The 18767-nt window shown below is 55.5% G+C and overlaps 1 protein-coding gene across 2 annotated transcripts; it reads left to right on the top strand.

Moving 5' to 3' along the window:
- Positions 1-14: 14 nt before the first annotated feature.
- Frmd8 (FERM domain containing 8) lies at positions 15-18401 on the top strand. 2 transcript variants are annotated; one of them, XM_010635987.3, is made up of 11 exons: positions 15-198; positions 487-571; positions 2526-2690; positions 5644-5745; positions 5911-5969; positions 6092-6258; positions 9549-9773; positions 10406-10529; positions 11307-11450; positions 15681-15885; positions 16536-18401. In XM_010635987.3, exons 2-11 carry the CDS (start codon positions 487-489, stop codon positions 16652-16654), a joined length of 1395 nt encoding a protein of 464 aa, XP_010634289.1. In that variant the 5' UTR covers positions 15-198; the 3' UTR covers positions 16655-18401. The 2 variants fall into 2 exon arrangements, with proteins under 2 accessions (XP_010634289.1, XP_010634287.1); XM_010635985.3 differs by having other exon boundaries at positions 2523-2690.
- The last annotated feature ends 366 nt before the right edge of the window (positions 18402-18767 follow it).

The following is an 18767-nucleotide window of genomic DNA, read 5'->3' as shown; positions in this document are numbered from 1 at the left end:
GCCCCGAACTCCGATTGGCTCCCACGGTAGGAGAGGTGGGAGCCTGCGCCCGGCGTTTCCTCCCGCCGCAGCTTCCTCGGCGCAGCCGGGGCAGCCAAGTTCCCTGCGGGAGCTGGGGTCAGGGCGGTGGTCTGCGCGGCTGGGACCTGAGTCAAAGTAAGATCCTGGCCGGACGCAGTGGGCTCCACCACCCGCAAGGTGAGAGCGCGGCCACTCACTGCCCTAAATGAGGGTGCGCAGTGCCCTGCCTGGGCATCCGGACGGAGCGACCCTCTGCCCCTGCCCAGACCTTCGGGGTCGGAACCCTCGGACCGGTCTCCACCTGCCTTCTGCGAGGGATGCTCTTTTCGGCCAGTCTGCGCTCTCGAGTCCTCCCACCAGCTTGTTCAGCCTTGTAGACTAGTCCCGGACTTCCTTCATTGATAGTTTGAAGAGACCCTGGTTCCCCCCCGCCCGGTCCCCCAGTAACTGCTCTTTCCTTTGCAGATGGAAGGGACAGAGGGCAATCCCGGGCAGCCTGGCTCCGCTGAGCGGTCCCACCGAAGCAGCGTGTCCTCCGTGGGAGCCCGAGGTGGGTCATTGACCTCCTCCCCACCATTCCTTCCTGGGATGCCAGCCCTGGGGTCAGAAGTCAGGGTTGTCTTCCTTTTCACTAAAGATTATTTTATGAATTAATTAAAAATAAGGTGCGTTGAGGTGTGACAAACTCACAGGAGCCAGACTCCGAGGACCTGGGCTGTGCCTTTAGCGTAGTGCCCGTCTTTACTCTTACATGGTCTCATTTGTGAAATGGGCATGTCTCGTTTCTAGCTGTAAATTCAAATGAGAACACGTGAATGAAAAGTGACACCTTTCTTTGTTCGATTTCTTTCTCACAAACGGTCTTCTGAAAGCAGGAATCATTACCTTCCTTTTATAGGGAGGAAATTGGGCCCTAGAGAGGTGAAATTACAGGTTAAGTACTGCTAGGTGATCCTGAACTTGAGCCTTCACTGCCCTGTAAAGTGGATCAGAGTCTCAGCCTCTGGGACATGATTTCAGTGATCTCTCAGTAGCTGTTGGAGCAGAAGAGACTGAGGGTCCGAAAAATCACCTTCACCTGTGCTAACTAGAAATTATGCCTTTCCCTTCACAGACTTCAGCTCGTTTGATCTACAGTTATCTTTGTGGGAAAGGATATTATCTCGGTTTTTGTTCTGTTTTTGGTACTGCAACTTGAACCTAGGGCCTTCACACTGAGCTACATACATCCCCATCTCTCTCTCTTTTTTTCCCCCCTGAGACAGGGTCTCCCTGTGTTTCCCAGGCTGGCCTTGGCCTCATGGCAGTCCTCCCTCCTCAGCCTCTGAGGGCTGGCATTACAGGCGTGAACCACCACATCCAGACCCTAGTCCTTTATTTTTAATGAGGAAGGGTCTCACTGAGTCACTTAAGTTACCCAGGCTGAGCTCAAACTTGTGACCTCCTGCCTCAGCCTCCCAGAGTGCTGGGATTACAGGCATGAGCCACCATACCTGGCTTTAGCTCTGCTCTGAAGATGAAGCACATACACTCAAACCAACTTGCTGAAGTCAGCCAGCTACAGAGAGCAAGCGAGGACTGGGACCTGAGTGTGGGCTTTCGAACTGTGCCTGTGGCTCCAGGGGTGGAGGCTTGAATCTGGCTGCCCTACCAAGGCCCTCCTTTTGACCGTGGGCTCCAAATTGGAGTTTCCCAACATCACAGGAAACACTTGCTGTTTGGGTTGTACTTCCCTAGCCTGCTTAAGGCTGTCCTGAAAAGCCATAGTATTGCTCGCTAAGGTTTGAAGAGTCCTAAGAAAACTGACACCTGGACATTGCTCTGACCTGAAGGAATCCTTGTTCCCAACTAATCTTGGGCCAGAGAGAGACAGAAGCTTGCCTAAGGATGACCCAGGGACGCCAGCTGACCCTACTCCCAGTCCAAGAAATTAAGTGCTGTGACCCCAGGGTGGGTTCAGCCAGGGCACCACATTCTCCACATATGCAGTGATCTTGTTCAGGACAGAAGCACAGCAGAGTCCCTGGGGCTGCCTGAGTAGTTGAGAGCAGGGCCTTGCTCTGTCTGGTTCTAACTGAATCTAGGGATGGGCCGGGGTCAGCGCATGGGCCCTAGTTGCTGGATTAGATTTGAGGATCTTGTGGAAATAGGGTCTTTCACCACAGCCAGCCTGAACTATATAGCAAGACCATGTCTCAAACAGCAACAACAAAAAGGGTATTTCAGAGCTAGTGAATGACTGTAATCTCAGCACTCTGGGAGGCTGAGGCAGGAGGGTCACTAGTTCTAGCCCAGCCTGGGCAACCTAGTGACTTACCAAGACCTCATCTCAAAATTTAAAACAATAGGGCTAGTAATGCAGAGGCCCTGGGTTCAATCCCCAGGATCACAAATAAAAGGGGCATCTTTCAGGGATGCTGGGGTTCAACCTTGGAGTGATTCTGGATCACCCAGGGTGCCTGGCATGGGCCTTGGCTGACCTTGCCCAACTTTCCTCGCAGCAGCCGATGTACTGGTGTACTTGGCCGATGACACAGTGGTGCCCCTGGCCATGGAGAACCTTCCCTCTCTCAGCGCTCATGAGCTGCACCGTGCAATCCGAGAGGTCCTGCAGCTCCCAGATGCTGCCCTGGATGCCTTCGCACTGTGGCTCGTCTCCCCTCTGCTGGGTGAGTGTGCTGGGCAGTGCCCTGCACTGAGGCACTGGCCACTGAGCCAGTGGGCACTTCCCAAAGCTCTGGCCGCTGCCCAGAGAGAAGAGGAGACATGGGTGTCCCGGAGCTGTCCACTTTGAGGAGCCACAACCCAGAGGAGACTCTGGCTCTGCTGTTATCACCTCCTTTCTGCAGGTGGCAGAGGGGGGCCAAGCCTGCCTCGTCCTCAGTGGGGCTGGAGTGTCAGGAGGAGCAGAGGGCTCCCTGCTCAGTGAACAGTGCAATGCAGCAGCCTGGCCACACTTGATGGGCATGGTTTCATTGTGTCCTCAGGGTCCAGGTGTCTTGCGCTGAGGAGCTTGAGGTCCGGAGTATTGAGAGCAGTGAGTGTTAGGACCAGGACCGAGACAGAGCCAAGGTGGCAGCCTCTGGACTGCATCTTGTCCTTGGGGAGCAGAGGGAAGGCGGGACACAGTCCAATGCGGCCTTGGAGAGGGCAGGGAGGGACGGCAAGGAGGGACACAGCTCCTTATCCACCCACATCTTGCGATTCAGGCTGGGACCCCTACGGGTGGGGACCTTGTCTCTGCAGACCCACAGCTGGAGGATCCCTGGGTGAATAGGGTCCCTGATCCTGCTGCCTTGGACAGGGAGATGCCCGGTGTCATTTGGGGAAGTTGAGACAGGGTCTTGATGTGTTCTTCAGACTGGCCTTCCCAGGCTGTCCTCAGATTTGTGGCAGTTCTTCTGCCTCACCCTCCTGAGTGCTGTTATTACAGGTGTGCACCGCCACGGCCAGCCCTGGGCCTGTTTTCCTTTTTTGGTGTTGTTTTGTTTGGATTTTGAGACAGGCTCTCCTACATAGTGTAGGCTGGCCTTGGACTCACTGTGTAGCCCAGACGGGCCTCATTCTAAGGGCTCCTCCTGCCTCAAGCCTCCTGAGTACTGGGATTACAGGTGTCTGCACCAGGCCCAGCTCCCGAGATGTTTGCTGATCTTGAATATTTCCTGTGTTGAAGAGGAATGGGGCCGTGGTGGAAGTGATTGCCCCCTTTAGGAGGACTGTTGGGTCAGGCTCCTGGGGGCCCCAGAGGTGGCCTTCGGTCCTGAGACCACTGGGATTTGTGTCTGGCCTACAGGGAGGATCTCAGTTGGCTTGCCGGGCCAGAGGGAGCTCCGCCCCCCCCCTTCCTTTCCCCGTCTGCTCAGCTTCCTGAGCAGCTGCTGCTCCAGGGCTCTCGCCCACCCTCTTCCTGCTGCCTCATCTCCTGGCCCCGCACACCCAGGCTCCCCTCCCGTCCTTTGTGCTGTAGTCAGGACTGTGGGCCCCTGGCTATGTCTCGGGAAGGCTGAGGGTGGTGGGGCCCAGTGGGTGGCTGTTGCCCTGCCTCTCAAGGCTCTCCAGGCTCCTGCCACTTCATATGTCCCCTCCCTCCTCACATTCCTGTCTCTGGCCAGGGCTGAATGGGCTGCTGTGTCCTAAAGGAGGGTGGCAGGGCTGAGACCTTGTCAACGCCTACGTTGTTTCCGGGCTGCTTTGGGAGGGTGAAAGGCTGCTCCAGCTTTCCCTTGAGGTAGCAGAAGTCTGAGCTGTGAGGCGGTGTTGGGCACCAGGGCTCGAGTGTCTGCGAGGTGGCAATGCATCACTGTGTAGAGGGCCCACCCTTCCTGTCACAGGTTTTGGTAGGACTTAGCATTCTCCGTGCCACTGTCACTGGATAGAATGCAGTACCAGCAATTGGCAGTCTCATTTGGGTGGTGGTCTCTAGGCAAGAAGGTCGCACCTGGAAGTCTGGAACGTGGATCCTCCGGGCTGTTTTGGCTTGGAGCCAAGGCAGGAAGAAGGGCCCACCCCTGTCTCCTAGTCCCTTACTCCACAGGGATGTGCACAGCTCCCTGGTGCCCAGCCTGGGGATACAGCAGGGGATAAGACCGGCCGATGTGGTCCCTGATACTTTGGAGTCAGAGTCGGAAGTGTGGTGAAGGGAACTTTGGGAAACGTGGAGATGTGGGCAGAAGACAGGCATTTTGAGGCCTGCTCCTCTGTGTCAGCATATGTCTCAGTTCATTTCTGGGTGAGTTTCAGGTAGCATCAGGGTGGCCACTCACCTGGCCAGCAGGCAGCAGTGCAGAGCTGAAACTGCCCTGTCCCTTGAAGGCCCACAACCCGCAGGTAAGGGGCATAGAAGGGAGCTGATCATGATGACCCAGAGCCAGCTCCTGCCTGTGTGGCGACCTACAGTCTAGGGTGGTAGAGGCAGTGCAGGAGCCTGGGGCGTGGGAGACGTCGCACAGGCGGGCAGGCAGGTGCAGTGGGGGCTGCCATAGTTAGGGGTCCAGGACAAGACCTGCGCCCGCCATCCTCTTGGAAATCGGGAAGATGGTATCTGAGGCAGGGGTGGAGGTCCCAAGGCTGAGAATGCTCAGGTGTTCAGGAGGTGGCATAGCTGAAGCAGAAAGGCAGGGAGTGAGAGGGCACTGGCATGGCGCTGTGGGCCTCACAAATGGAGGCCGTGGGGTGCAGCTGTGCAGTGGAGAGGCCTCTGCTGTGTCAAGGATGAGTGAGGGCGGCCCCTGGGGCCTTGGGGTGCTCATCACCAGCTTCAGGTTCTGCTCCCTAATGGCAGTGCTGTCATCCCCGCCACCCTATCCCCCTCAGCCTCTCAGCCGTATCTGTTCTTGGGCTGGAAGGAGGCAAGACTGGCTGTGTCTGAAGCCACACAGCCTCGCACTTGCTGAGACTCCAGGTGAGCAGTGTGACCTCTCCGAGCCTGATTTGCTCTGAGGGTGAAGCAGAGGATGTGTTATTGCAGGATCGATGCACGTAAAAGAAGGGTTCTGGACACTTAGTACCTGCTCGGTGGCTGTTGGCCCTCGAGTCCCCTTCATTGCTGCAGTTGGGGGCAGTGTGTCAGGTGGGTGGCTCCGTCAGGTCAAGGCTGCAGGGCCACCTCCTCTCATCCTGTAGAGGTACAGCTGAAGCCCAAGCACCAGCCCTACAAGCTGGGCCGCCAATGGCCGGAGCTGCTGCTACGCTTCACAGATGCCCCAGATGACGACGTGGCCATGGGTAGGTGCTGCCTCAGGCGGGAGTCAGGGCAGGGGCTGCCTGGGGGAGCCAGGAGGAGGGTGGGCTAGGGCTGCAGACACAGAGGCAGGCTCGTGGCCCCAGGCCCAGGGTTTTCCCTGTGGGGTGGAGTGGGTGGTCAGGCACAAGCCCAGCTTCTCTCTGCAGACGAGCCTTCCCTGCAGTTTCGGAGGAACGTGTTCTTCCCAAAGTGGCGGGAGCTCCAGGTGAGGTCCCGAGTCCAAGTGCACACAGGCCCTGTGTCCAGCCATCCCATCCCTGAACCCTTGGACCTTCACACCTTGTTCGAACCCACTGAGCCGTCTTTCCCTGCCACATTGGCCAACAGATCTGCGATGAGGAGGTCCTGCGGCTTCTCTACGAGGAGGCCAAGGGCAATGTGATAGCCGCTCGGTACCCATGCGACATGGAGGACTGTGAGGCCCTGGGTGCCCTGGTGTGCCGTGTGCAGCTTGGGCCTTACCAACCTAGCCAGCCTGCGACCTGCACCCTGAGGTAAGGGCATTGTGACCCCGGTAAGTGAGTTTGCCCGAGTCCTGCTTAGAAGGGGGGCCAGGTGTGGGTCCAGCCGGTCCATTCCTTCCTGTACTCGCTGCACATTCTCTGGGCCTTCTTTTCTCATCCACTCTGGGTAGTGGGTGACTCGGGACTCGGAGGAGTCTGCAGCCAGCGGGCCCCAGATGTGCATGAGGTGTAGCCTGGCTCCACTGCAGTCAGGAGGGAACTGGCCTTATTCTTAGACCAAGCAAACGTTGACTCTCCAGTGACCAGTGACCGGCTGTTCGAATTCACAGTGACAAGGGTTAAGTCTGCCCTGACAGCAGACCCGGCCAGTCCCCAACCTCCACGGCAAGGACCTTGATGGATTTGAGCCCTGTCTGCCCCTAGCCAAGCCTCCTCTCCACCTCGACCCTGCTCATATGGAGGAAGCAGGAGAGCTATATGCAGGGGCAGGGACCTTGTACTTGAGTCTGACAAGGGCTCCCAACTAAGTAGGTCGCAGTTGGCAGCCGAGGGGTCCCAGCCCTCTGCTCTACTTGCAAGTGACAGCAAACCTAGCTCCAGCTGTTCGGATGCAGGGGGCCTTTGTCAGCTTGGATGACATTCAAGCCTGGGGTCAGGGTGCCTGGAGCCAAGCTCAGTGGTCTCCTGACCTTGCTGTCACTTCTTACCCTGCCTGTGTCTTCTGGGCCTTCAAGAGGTCAGTCTGTTTCGGAAGGGATTGGCAAGTGATACACAGGCAGCAGAATGGAAGTAAAATTAAAAAGTTTACTCCATCGATGGGGATCAATCACACCTAATGACGGTGCCCTGATCGACTCCCCCATTGGGTTACAACTCCTTCTTTTATGGGGTTTCACAGCTTTGATCTTACTCAGTTGGTTACACTGCATTTTCACAGCTCACATTGCTGATACCCAAAACATGCTAGCAAGGCAGTAGAATTTCAACCTGGATGCAGTTCTTTGTCAGGGAAGTTACTTTTAAGGTTTATTCTGTTACCTACTCTAGCCAGGGGAAAAAGGGAGCTTGTTTGATTAACAAAGCTAACAATGGTTCTTTTCACTTTCACTTACAAATATTTTGTGAGAGACTAGATGTCTCCAGTACCGGTTAATTCTGAACTAAGCAGAGGGGCAGAAGTTATTTTACGTTGTGACATTTCCTAAGTTTTCGCTATTGAAGTTTTCCCTATCAAGGTGTGCCCTTGCCTTGTGGCCACATTGCCACAGCAGCTGTCTGTGGCGATGAAAGGCCTCTCTGCACACACCCATAGGCCCTGCACTCGTTGTGGTGACCGTGGCTTGGTCCTGGTCCACCCAAAGGAAACACCCCACCCGGGCCTCTGGCTGGCTGCAACCTGGGTCCCTGTGGGTCACTCCGTGCACCTACATAGGCCCTGTAAACCAAGAGCAGGGAAGGCTGGGTTTCTACGCAGCAAGCTGGAGCCCACTGGAGAAGGGATTGGATGAGGGGGTAATGAAATTACCTACAGCAGCCCTTGAACCGTGGACAGCACTCTGGGGTCCCTCTTTTTAGGGGGGTGGGATCAAACTTGGGACCTTGTGTTTTCGAAGCAGGCAGCGGAACCACTGAGCTACATACCCAGCCCTACCTCTTAAGGTCCTTGTGGCCAGGGCTCTGCAGTGTGTTTCCCCTTGCCCCACCCTTGGCTAGAGCAGCTGCCCCTCCCCATGACCTGGGGTGTCTGAGACCCCTCCCCTCTGGTGAGGTGACAGCTGCAGAGATATTTATTGAGCACCAACCTCAGGCTGGGCCTGTGCTAGCATCCTCTGTGCTTGTTGGGATTTGTGTCTGTATTTTGTACACAGAGGGGTGGAGCCTCAGAGGCCTGTCAGAGACCAGAGCTCTGGCTGCCATTTTGTTTGTTTAATGCAGTGCTGGGAATTGAGCATTCAGTTATATCCCCAGCCACCAGCCTCCGCCACACACACCCCAGTTTGTTTTGAGACAGAGTCTCACTATGTAGTTCATTCAGGCTGGCCTTGAAATAACTATGTAGTCCAGCTGGCCTCAAACCCACAGTGATCCTCCTGCCTCAGCCTCCAAAGTGCTAGTATTACAGGTGTGTGCCACCACACCCACCTTTTATTTTTTGAGACAGGGTCTCACTAAATTGCCTGGGCTAGGCTCAAACTTTTGATCCTCCTACCTCAGCCTCCCAGAGTGCTGGTATTATGGGTATGTGCCACCATGCCTAGTTTAAATTGCTGTTTTGATATCCTTATCTGGCAAAACTAAGCATTGAGGGTATTAGGCCATTGGTAACAGTGTGGCTATAAAAATTCCCATAGCTCAGAGATCTCCAGCACCCTGCCTTAGTGACAGATGCTCTCCTGAAAGTCTCCTCAAGTCTGGTTCCCGTTAGGGGCGCTGCTTTGAATTCTTCCCGGCCTCCTGGCCTCCTTCAGACCGGGGTCTGAGGCCTTCCTGGACCCCTAAGTGTCAGCAGGCCCTTGAAGGACGGGGGGTGGGGGGGCTCACCACAGTGCCCAGCATGCCGTGGGTGCTCAGGGTTGTGTGTCTCCTTACCTCCTGGGGAAGGAGACTGGGCCTGGTGACCTCTGCATCTGTACCCTCTGCCAGCCTACAGCTGGGTGGGGACGTGGTGCTGACCAGAAGGGAGTCAGAGCCAGGCTGTGTAGGGGCCACACAAGGAGTGATGGGGCCATTGGCTGAGGCAGGACTGGCAGGGGAGAAGGCAGAAGGCGGCCAGGGTGCACTGGCTTGTAGAGCAGCAGGACAGCAGGTCAGGTGGCATTAGGCAGGGGCCCTAGGCTGTCCTCGTGGGGCTGCCACCCTGATCCTAGGCCTGTCATTGGAGAGCCTTGCTGTGTTTTCGGGCTGAGGTAACTGTCACTGGGGCCCAGTGGCAGCCTCCCCATGCCCGCCCTGCAGATGAAGTGAGCACAGCTGGCTGAGGCAGAGGCGGTCTGGAGGGGGCTGAGGTCTGACCCCACCTGTGTCTGCTCCTCTAGCTTGGGGTGACTTGTGTGTCTCTTTGCTCTGAGCACCCTGCTTTCTCTTAACGGGGAACATCCCTACCCCTTAATTGGCAGTGGCCCCTCCATGCCAGGCAAGGTGGCCCTGTGAGCTGGGTGGAGCAGGCCATGGCTGGCATGGCAGTGAGGAGCTCTGCAGCAGGGGCCTCTGGCGTCCCCGTGGGGCAGGGGAGGGCCCCAAGCCAGGCCGCCTAGAGCCCTGCCCTCTTCTGTGTGTGTGGAAACCTGAAGACCTTGGCTCCCACCTTACTTCCTCCACAGGGAGAAGCTGGACTCCTTCCTCCCTGCCCACCTCTGCAAGCGGAACCACGGCCTCTTTGCTGCCTTCCGGGGCCGTGGAGCCAAGGTGGGAACAGGCGAGCAGGGCCTGTTGAATGCCTACCGCCAGGTGAAGGAAGCAGTCAGCAGCGATGGCGCACACGAGGCCACCCTGGGCTTTCACTATCGTGCCTACCTCCTCAAGTGCCACGAGCTGCCCTTCTACGGGTGAGCGGTCACTGCCCCGGCCTCCCTGCACCCCCAAGCAACCCTGCAGATTGAGCTTGTCTGCACCAGCTGGCTCTCTCCTTCTCAGGAGGAGCCACCTTGGGGTCAGTTCTGGTGCCAAGATGGGTATTTGTCCTCTTCCTCCCGTCTCAGGCCGGGACACCTTGTGTGGGTCCTCCCTCCCGCACCATGGCCACGTGAGGGGGTGGGTTCCGCAGTGGAGAGGCCGGCTCACCTCTGGGCCCCTCCTGCTGCATGGAGGGGTCAGGGTGAACGGGGTAGGCTGCTGTACGGGTGGGAGGGCCGTTGGGTGGCTTGGCATTGAGACCACCACACTTCCCCTCTTGCTCTTCAGCTCAGAGTCTGCTCCCCTGGACAGCCCTCACCTCACGTGTGGGTCTTTGCCATGGACAGTGGGCAGCAGGGCTCCTTGCTGACCCTGAATGGACCTCTCTCTGTCTTTACCTGCGTTGCCCAAAGCTGCCTCACCTCCCCCTCTGCTCTCTCTTCCTTGGCCCAGGTTTCTCTTCAGCCTTCATGCACTGAAACGCTCTAGCTTCCCTGAGCCACGCGCAGGCCTCCCTGCACATGCACCCTGTGGGAGCAAGTGGCCAACTCTTGTCCCTCCCCAGGTGTGCCTTCTTCCGCGGTGAGATTGACAAGCCAGCCCAGGGCTTTTTGCACCGTGGTGGACGAAAGCCAGTGATCGTGGCCATCAGTCTGGAAGGCGTGCATGTTATTGACAGTAGGGAGAAGGTACCAGCTCCTCCAGGGTGAGACCTGGGGTGGCCTCCGTGGGCAGAAGAAAATGGAGTCTTGCTTAGGCCTTCCTGTTTCCCTTGGGCCTATAGAGATTCTGGGGGTGAGGTGAGCAGACTGGGAGTGACTCTGTGTCCCTTAGCTGTCCCTGGGGTCCTGCTCGCGTCCTGAGGGCTTCCTTGCATCTGCTCTGGATCAGCGCCCGGCTCCCCTGCCTGGCAGTGATGGAGCCCAGCTGGTGGTTTTCTGGAGACCCCCTGACAAGGAACCCTCCTGAGCTGCCCACGTCCCGCTTGTCCCTGCATTTAGTGGCAAGCTCCCTCTGGCTGCCAGTGTAGATGGCCTTGTTGACAACCTTGCTGTGTGTCAGCTTCCCTGCATCTGGGCAGGAGCTCTCCTCAGTCTGGCGTCTGTGACAAGAGAGGGACTCCAGTCCTTCCTGGGCAGCTGTGCACTGGAGTGCAGGATGCAGCTGGTGTCACAGCACAGACTTTCCTGACCCACCTGCCTCTTTACCCATACGATTCCCCAGCTATCAGTTTGCTGGTGGAAAGTGCCGAGGAACGGATTCTCAGCCTTCCCGGACCCCATCTGGAAGAGTCAGATGAAAGCCAGAGCCCCTCTCTTTTAGAGAAACACGTGCAGGAATTGAGATGCAATTCCGGAGAGGCAAATGCCCGGCCAGGTGTCCCCTCCTGGTGCAGCCCAGAGGAACAGGGTGGGGAGCAGCCTCTGCTGGGGCTCCAGCCTTGCTCTTTGTCTCCTGCTGGCCAGCACGTCCTGCTGGGCCTGCGCTTCCAGGAGCTGTCGTGGGACCACACCTCCCCGGAGGAGGAGGAGCCTGTCCTGTGGCTGGAGTTCGATGGGGACACCGAGGGCCTTCCTGTCAACAAGCTGCTCAGGATCTACTCCAAGCAGGTAGTGCTGGTGTTAACCTGCACGCGGGCAAAGGAGGCTCCAGGCTGGCTGGAAAGGTCAGAGCACTGTCCGGGGTCCTGCTCTGCAGATCTCACACCAGGTGGCAGTGGCGTCATGGGTGGGACGGCTGTCCTTGAGGGCTTCCCAGTGCTTACGTGCAGCTGTGTGAGCCATTATCTGTTACAGAGGCCCTGTTTGGCTGTCCCACTCTCGGGAGGGAAGGGCATGGAAGGGTAAAGGCCCTGGGTACCTTTGTGGATCCGCTCGTTCCACATCACACCTTCCACCCAGCCCCTTCCCTGCCTTGCCACCCTGCCGCCCTGCTCAGAGCCTTTCCTGCTCAGGTCCTTCCTGCTCTCCCCTCTTCCTTGGCACGCACACAAGGGCAGGGGCTCCTGTCTTCAATACGCATCTCCTCTCCACCCAACGTCTCTGGTCTTCATAAAAGTTAGAAGCTACACAGATGCCCAGGAGCTGGGGAATAGATAAATGCATTATGCCCAGCCCTTGGGTGTGGAGTGTGTATGTCACCTTCTTTTGTGGGACTGGGCACTTGCACCTGTTAGGCGAGCACTCTACCGTTAAACTGCACCCGCAGCCCTTGTTTTTATTCTGAGCCATCTCTCACTGAGTTGCTCAGGCTGGCTTTGAACTTGTGATCCCCTGCTTCAGACATTCAAACAGCTGGGGTTATAGGCATGCCCTGTGCTTGGCCAGGCATAGCCCTTTGGGATGGCTTTCACTACACCACGGCGTGTGGCATGGTGGTGCATTTGCCTTACTTTCCGCTGGTGCTGGGAACAGAGCCCAGGGCCTTGTGCACGCTGACCAAGGGCTCGCCACTGAGCTACACCAGCTCCGGTTCGTCCCTTTTCCTGTCAAGTGAGATTCCAATGTGTAGACGCCCTACGGTTTTATCTGTTCACCTACTAAAGAGCTTTTGCGTTGTCCTGTTTTGACTTTTATCAGAAAAGCTACTCTAAACACTGTGGTTTGAGATCCCCCTTTCTCAACTGTGGGAACCTGGGAGTGAGCTCCCGAGACTGTGATAAGCACATGATTAACTTTATTAGAAGCTGCGAGGCTTTTCCCACTCCCACGTGGCCCTACAGATCGCCTTCCCGCAGTCCGTCGCCCCGCGGCCTCATCAGCACTTGCTGCTGCCAGTTTCTGTTTGCCATTCTCACGATGCGTGGTGATGATACGTTATTGCCGGGCCTGCTTTGCCTTTTTCTAATGACTAATGATGTCTGCCATCTTTTCATGTGCTTATTAACTGCTTATCCACCAATCTTCTGTGTAGTGTTAGTTCACAGCATTTGTCCTTTTATTTGTTAGGTTGTTTTCTTCATGAGTTGTGAGAGTTCATTATGTATTCTTTGTACCAGTTCTCTATCAGATGTCTTCTTGTTTGTTTGGTTTGGGTTTTTTTGAGATAGGGTCTCACTGTCCAGGCTGGCCTTGAACTCTCAGCGATCCTCCTGCCTCAGTCTCTTGAGTGTTCGTATCACGGGCATGTGCCACCATGCCCAGTGTAAATGTTTTCTTTTAGTTTCTAATTTGATTTCATTTTCTCGTCTCTTGGAGAGACTTTTTTTTTTTTTTTTTTTTTTTTTTTAAATACTAGGGATTGAACTTGGGACCTTGTGCATTTGAGGTAGGCAACAGAACCACTGAGCTAAATCCCTGGCCCGAGATGTTTTTAATTTTGCTGAAATCTCCCCAGACCTACTTAGGTTCTCATTGAAATAGCAAGGCTGGCCTTGAACTTATGATCCTCCTGCCTCAGCTTCCTGAGTAGTTGAGATTATAGACTTATGCTACCGTTTGGCTAATGGAATCCATTTTAGCAGTTTTTTCTTTTTCCTTATATGATTTATATATTTTGTTTTTAAGAAATTGTTGCCTAACTGGAAATCGCAAAAATTTTTTCATGTTTGATTGCCTGCATTTGTCCTTCCTTCCTGTTGTCCTTGAACTCACTGTGCAGCCCAGGCTGGCCTCAAACTCACAGTGACCCTCCTACTTCAGCCTCCCAAGTGCTGGGATTACAGGTACGTGCCACCTCACCCGGCTATTTGATGTTTTCTTTTAGATATTACAGAAGTTTACATTTATAACCCATCTGAAGTTTATTTTTATATAAATTGTGTGTGATACCTACATACAGGTCCAGATTTCTTTTTCTGAGTAAGGTGGCACACACTTGTAATCTCAGCACTTGAGAGTCTGAAAGAGGAGGATCATAAGTTTGAGATGAGCCTGGGCTATATAGACTGTCTAAAAAAGGAGAGCCAGAGGTGTCGGTGAATGGGTATAATCCCAGCACTCAGAGGCTGAGGCAGAAGGATCATCAAGTTGGAGTTCAGCCGCTATATAGTAAGTGCAAGGCCAGCCTGAACTACACAGCAAGACCCTGTCTCAGAAAATGAGAAAAAGGGGCCAGGGATTTGGCTCAGTGGTTCTGTCTCCTGCCTCACAAGTGCAAGGGCCTGAGTTCGATCCCTGGCACCAAAAACAAAAAACAAATCCAGGCATGGTAATGCATACCTCTAATCCCAGCACTCAGGAGACTGAGGCAGGAGGATTCCTGGGAGTTGGAGGCCAACTGGACTACATAGGGAGATCCTGTCTCAAAACACACGCACCCCAAAACAAACAAAAAAGATTATTTTAATTACTTTGGGGAGAACTGACATTTTAAGTCATCTAATCCATTATCTCCATATCTTCATTTATTTATCTGATTTATTTTATTAGCATTTCATTAGATTTTTTTTTTTTTTTTTTTTTTTTTTTTTTTTGGTACTATTGTATATAGTGCTTTTTTTTGTTTTTGTTTTTGGTTGTTTTTTGGTTTTTCAGATTTTTGAGACAGGGTCTCACTGTGTAGTTGAGACTGACCTGTAATTCACTATGTAGCCCAGGCTGGTTTTGAACTCACAGTGATCCTCCTGCCTCAGCCTCCCAAGTGCTAGGATTTCAGGCATGCGCCACCACGCCTGGCAGTGCTGTTTTTAATTTTAATTTCCCACTGTTTATTACATTATACAGAAATGCAATTCACTCTGATGCACCTGTATATCCTGCAGCCTTGTTAAATTCACTTAGCTGGTCTAGTAGCTTCCTGCTGGCTCTGTGGCATCTCCTGTGTAGTTTCATCGTCCATGAAGGGGACAGTTGCACACGTACGCATACCCCCGTCTGTGTGCCTGTGGCTCGCTGGCTCCCAGGCAGTGTGGGCGGGTGTGCAGCAGTTCCCAGCCTGTCCTGACCTGTAGGAAGTGTGTCTCCCCTGCACGCTGCGGCAGTACCTGCAGTCTTCGTCATCAGGGCGAGATGCCCGTCCAAGCCTGATTGCTGAGTTTAATCTCTAGTGCTGTCGGGTGCAGTTTGAGGAATGGGTGGTTTGAGTGGAAGCAGAGGCTGGGTTTTAACCTCCAGTGGAGCGTCCCGTTGTGCCTGAGTTTTTGCTCTAGGGAGCTTAGAGGGCTTCCCTGTTGTATTCCCTGCAGTTCGGGCCCCTCCGTCCCATGGCACCCACCTGAGCCCTAGCTGGCTGGTGGAGCCCCAGTGAGCAGGGAAGCCGCATGGACTGCAGTGAGACCAAGGCCCCAATGACTGCTCTTCCTTCTGGGCCGGGAGGGTTACGCCATGGCCTCAGCCACACCGGGAACGGGCAGAAGCTGGACCAGTGTCCACGGGGCCACCCCCGGCACGTGCCCTAGTGCTGCCCGTTAGCAGCACTAGTCCTCAGTTCTCCGTGGAAGCACACGGCAGGCACACGAGAGTGTGACTTCCCCTCAGTTCCCTGTCCACGTCGGTACCAGGAATCTTTCCTGACAAGGGACGCCACCTCGAGACACCTGTGTGAGTCCCTCGGCCTAGGCCCTGTCCTGGAGCCCAGCTGTGCCCCCAGGTGTCTGGCCACTTCCTTATGTCAACACATCCTGTTCCAGTCTGTTGGGAGACATCGCTGTTGAAGGTGCTCAGAAAGAGCCATCCAGGAGGGGTCCTCACCCCCTCCTCAGCCCGGGCCCTCTGCCTGGAGTGCTCTCTCCTGCCTTGCTCCCAGAGTGCCTGTCTCACCCTCCACACCTCTTTCCCTCCTGTTTTGGAATGGTGTCTGTCCCAGGGGGCCCTTGGTCTGTACGTCTGGTGTCATTCAGTGGGAGCACGGGAAGGGTGGGCTGCTCAGCGAAGCCCACACCGGCCCCCACCCCTCCGCAGGCCGAGCTGATGAGCAGCCTCATTGAGTACTGCATTGAGTTGAACCAAGCTGCGGAGCCCACCGCCCCCCAGGAGAGTACGTCTGGCCCCCACTCTGCCCACAGCCCTTCATTGCCTCCCGCTCAGCGCCCCAAGCTGCGGAGGCAGAGCAGCGTGGTGTGCAGCCGGATCCAGCACCTCTCCACCATAGACTACGTGGAAGACGGTGAGCCACAGTCCATGTGTGTTGCGAACATACTGCATGCAACATGTATCTTAAGGAAACAAAACCAACCAAAAAGCTACCGAATATGGGCTTAGGGGAGGCAGACCTCAAAGGCAGAGTACTGCTTTTGTCCCTCCAGATCACAGGTGCCATCAGCATGGGCTGTGACTGCAGCTGTCGACCATGACCGTGTAGCTTTACTTATTTATTCAGCAGTACTTGGTAGTGGACCCAGGGCCTTTGCACCGTGCTATGTCCCCAGCCCTTTTGTATTCTGAGGCAGCTACGGTGCTGAGCCGGGCTTGATCTTGCAGTCCTTGTGCCTCAACCTCCCAGAGTACTGGCATAGGTGTGTACCACCATGCCCAGCAGCCTTGATACTTTAATTTGAGAATTCTGTGTGCCTGGCTGAGGCTCCCTCTAGTCAGCTGTGTATGTTGCAGGTATTTGGTTTTTTTGGTCAGTTGCACAAAGCTTAATGAAAGTCCCTCAGACTGCTGGCCCAGCACCACAAGCCTGCCTGGATCTGGGAGCCCAGCCACATGCCAAGGGCAGCTTGGTACAGACCAGCCCTGGAGGAGCTGTCCTAGTGCAGCGAAGGCCCGGCCCCGCCACGACACCTCTTAGTGTCTCCCCTCCTTCCCTCACAGGCAAGGGGATCAAGCGGGTGAAGCCAAAACGGTCCACGTCCTTCTTCAGCCGTCAGCTCTCCACTGGCCAGCGGGGCTATACTGTGGTGCAGCCTGCCGAAAGCCTGGAGCAGGGCTGAGGACACTGCGCTGGGCAGGAGGAGGGCACTGGGACCCAGCCTCTGGACCTGCCCCAGCACTGTCCTCCCAGGCAGAGGCCCGGCGCATTCATCCAAAGCTTGTGTACATGGTAGCAAGTGGCTTTGATCCCTCAGGCCACAGAGGAGGGGCTGCTGCTGCTGGGGACGATGCCTGCACTGGTGGACCTGGCCAGGGCCTCCACAGGGTCCCTCTTGCAGCCTGCCCTGCCACTCTTGGACGCATCTTCATGCCCGTCACGAGGAGTGTAGCATCCTCTGCCCTGCAGGGACTGCAGGCAGCCCCGATGGCAGGTGGCTGAAGTCAGGGCTTCGGTCCTGCAGGGTCCATGTTTTTTTTGCTTGGACCTCGGTCACCACACCTCACATTCCTTCTGCTGCCGTTCCACCCACCCTACCAGGAGGGGCTGGCACTCAGGAGTGAGTAACTCCCTGGATTGAGCCCTCTGAAACAGGTGCGGCCCTCACACCATCCCTGAACGGGGATTAGAGGGAGCTGGGTAGGCTCCCCTTTGCTCACATCCCCCCAGTGGGATCAGACCCTGAACAGAAGGAAGGTGCCTTTATGTAGCTTAGGTGATGTCACTGTGCTGCCAGGTGGCCATCTTGGGGACTAGCAGGCCCACCAGACCGGCACTACTGGGAAAAGCTGCCCCAAAAGCTCTTGTCACTCCAGGCCCAGACAGGTCCCCCCATGGATCCACCCCCCCGTGCCCAGGACCTCCAGATTTGCATTTGGTCTCTTCTCCTCTGCTTTTGTTTGGTGAAGCTGGTGAAACCTTGTTAACCTCAGAGCCTGTAAGGCTGTCCTTCCGCAAAGGTGTGGGGGTCCCCTGGGGACCAGTCTCAGTGACACAGATGTTTCTCCCCTCCCAAGGACTTTGAAAAGGAAGCTTGTGGCTGGGGATTTAGCTCAGTGGTTCTGCTGCCTGCCTCGAAACCTCAAGCTCCCGAGTTCTATCCCTGGTACCAAAAAAAGAAAAGAAGGCTTGGATGTGGGTGTTTGACTCCCCCCGCACTTTGGAACCTAGGGTTGAACACACTGGGCCAGCGAGCTGTACCCAAGACCCCAGCTTTGACCCCTGGCAACAGTGGATCTGTCTTTGGAGAGAAGCTGGCCCTCAAGATGGGTCCTTTCCTGACCCTGGGCTTCTCTCTGGGGACTGTTGTCCCTTCTTAGTGGTAACTATGGAAATAGGAACATCTCGTGCTTCAAATCTGAGAGCTGTTTATCTGCCCGAGGTAACTTGCAAGCTCCAGATGTTCAGAGGTGGCTTGCCTTCTAGCATCAGGGACTTTGTTATTTATCGTAAGTAAGGAGAGAGACCTGGGAGTTGCCGCCAGCGTTTTTTTGGAATGTTCAGGCTGCATTGTTGGCATCAGCTGCCACCTCGTGTCTCCCCTGCTGGCTTGGTATCTGACCTCACTGAGCTGCCAGCCCGCTGGTCACCTGGGCCCACTCCCTGATGGTTCCAGCACATTCTTACCGGATGGGCTCGCTGGAAGCTGGGGTGTGGTCAGGAGTGTGTGCAGATTGCATGTTTCCACCGTTGAGCTCGTTCTCATTTTCTAAGCATCCATTGTGCCTTATTCTTCCCTGCCTGCCCTTTGGGACAAAGCAGTATTCTGAAATGTCTTTGAATGTCCTCATTCTTTTGTATCATGGAATTTATTAATAAAATCAGTTTCTAGCAACCCTCGGGCAGTTTCTGATAGGAAATACTAAGGGTGTGTTCATTATAACCAAGGACTGGGTTACAGGCCTCCTGGGTGGCTGTTACTGGTCTGTGTCTGGCCCCCCCCCCCCCCGTAAAGTGCTCTAATCCTGGTGCTTTGCCAGGAACTCCAGGAAAGGGTGGCCTAGGAGGGTCAGAGGCAGTGCTGAGATTCTCCTGCCCTCCTTGGGCTCCTTGTGCCATGGTCCTGGCCAGGGCACTTATTCCCCACAGGTGCTCATGTCAGCACCCAGTTTGGAGGGCAGGGACAGCACCCCAGATCTGTCCTGGAGCACAGCAGGCCCTGAAGTGGGGTTGTGGTAGCAGCAGTGACACAGGCTCTGCCCCTCCACACAAGCACCAGAAGTTGGGGGTGGAGG

The sequence above is a fragment of the Fukomys damarensis genome, unplaced genomic scaffold (assembly GCF_012274545.1).
Source record: "Fukomys damarensis isolate Sample0158 unplaced genomic scaffold, DMR_v1.0_HiC HiC_scaffold_27, whole genome shotgun sequence".
Lineage (NCBI taxonomy): Eukaryota > Metazoa > Chordata > Mammalia > Rodentia > Bathyergidae > Fukomys > Fukomys damarensis.
Note: the sequence above shows the minus strand (reverse complement) of the source record. Positions and strands in the feature narration are given on the sequence as shown.

Excerpts from the sequence above, each read along its gene's own strand:
- Frmd8 (XM_010635985.3), top strand. The coding sequence starts at position 487 with ATGGAAGGGACAGAGGGCAATCCCGGGCAGCCTGGCTCCGCTGAGCGG. Across the intron at positions 6,259-9,548 it reads CCTGCGACCTGCACCCTGAG|GGAGAAGCTGGACTCCTTCC; the intron begins GTAAGGGCATTG and ends CTTCCTCCACAG. Across the intron at positions 10,530-11,306 it reads TTATTGACAGTAGGGAGAAG|CACGTCCTGCTGGGCCTGCG; the intron begins GTACCAGCTCCT and ends CCTGCTGGCCAG.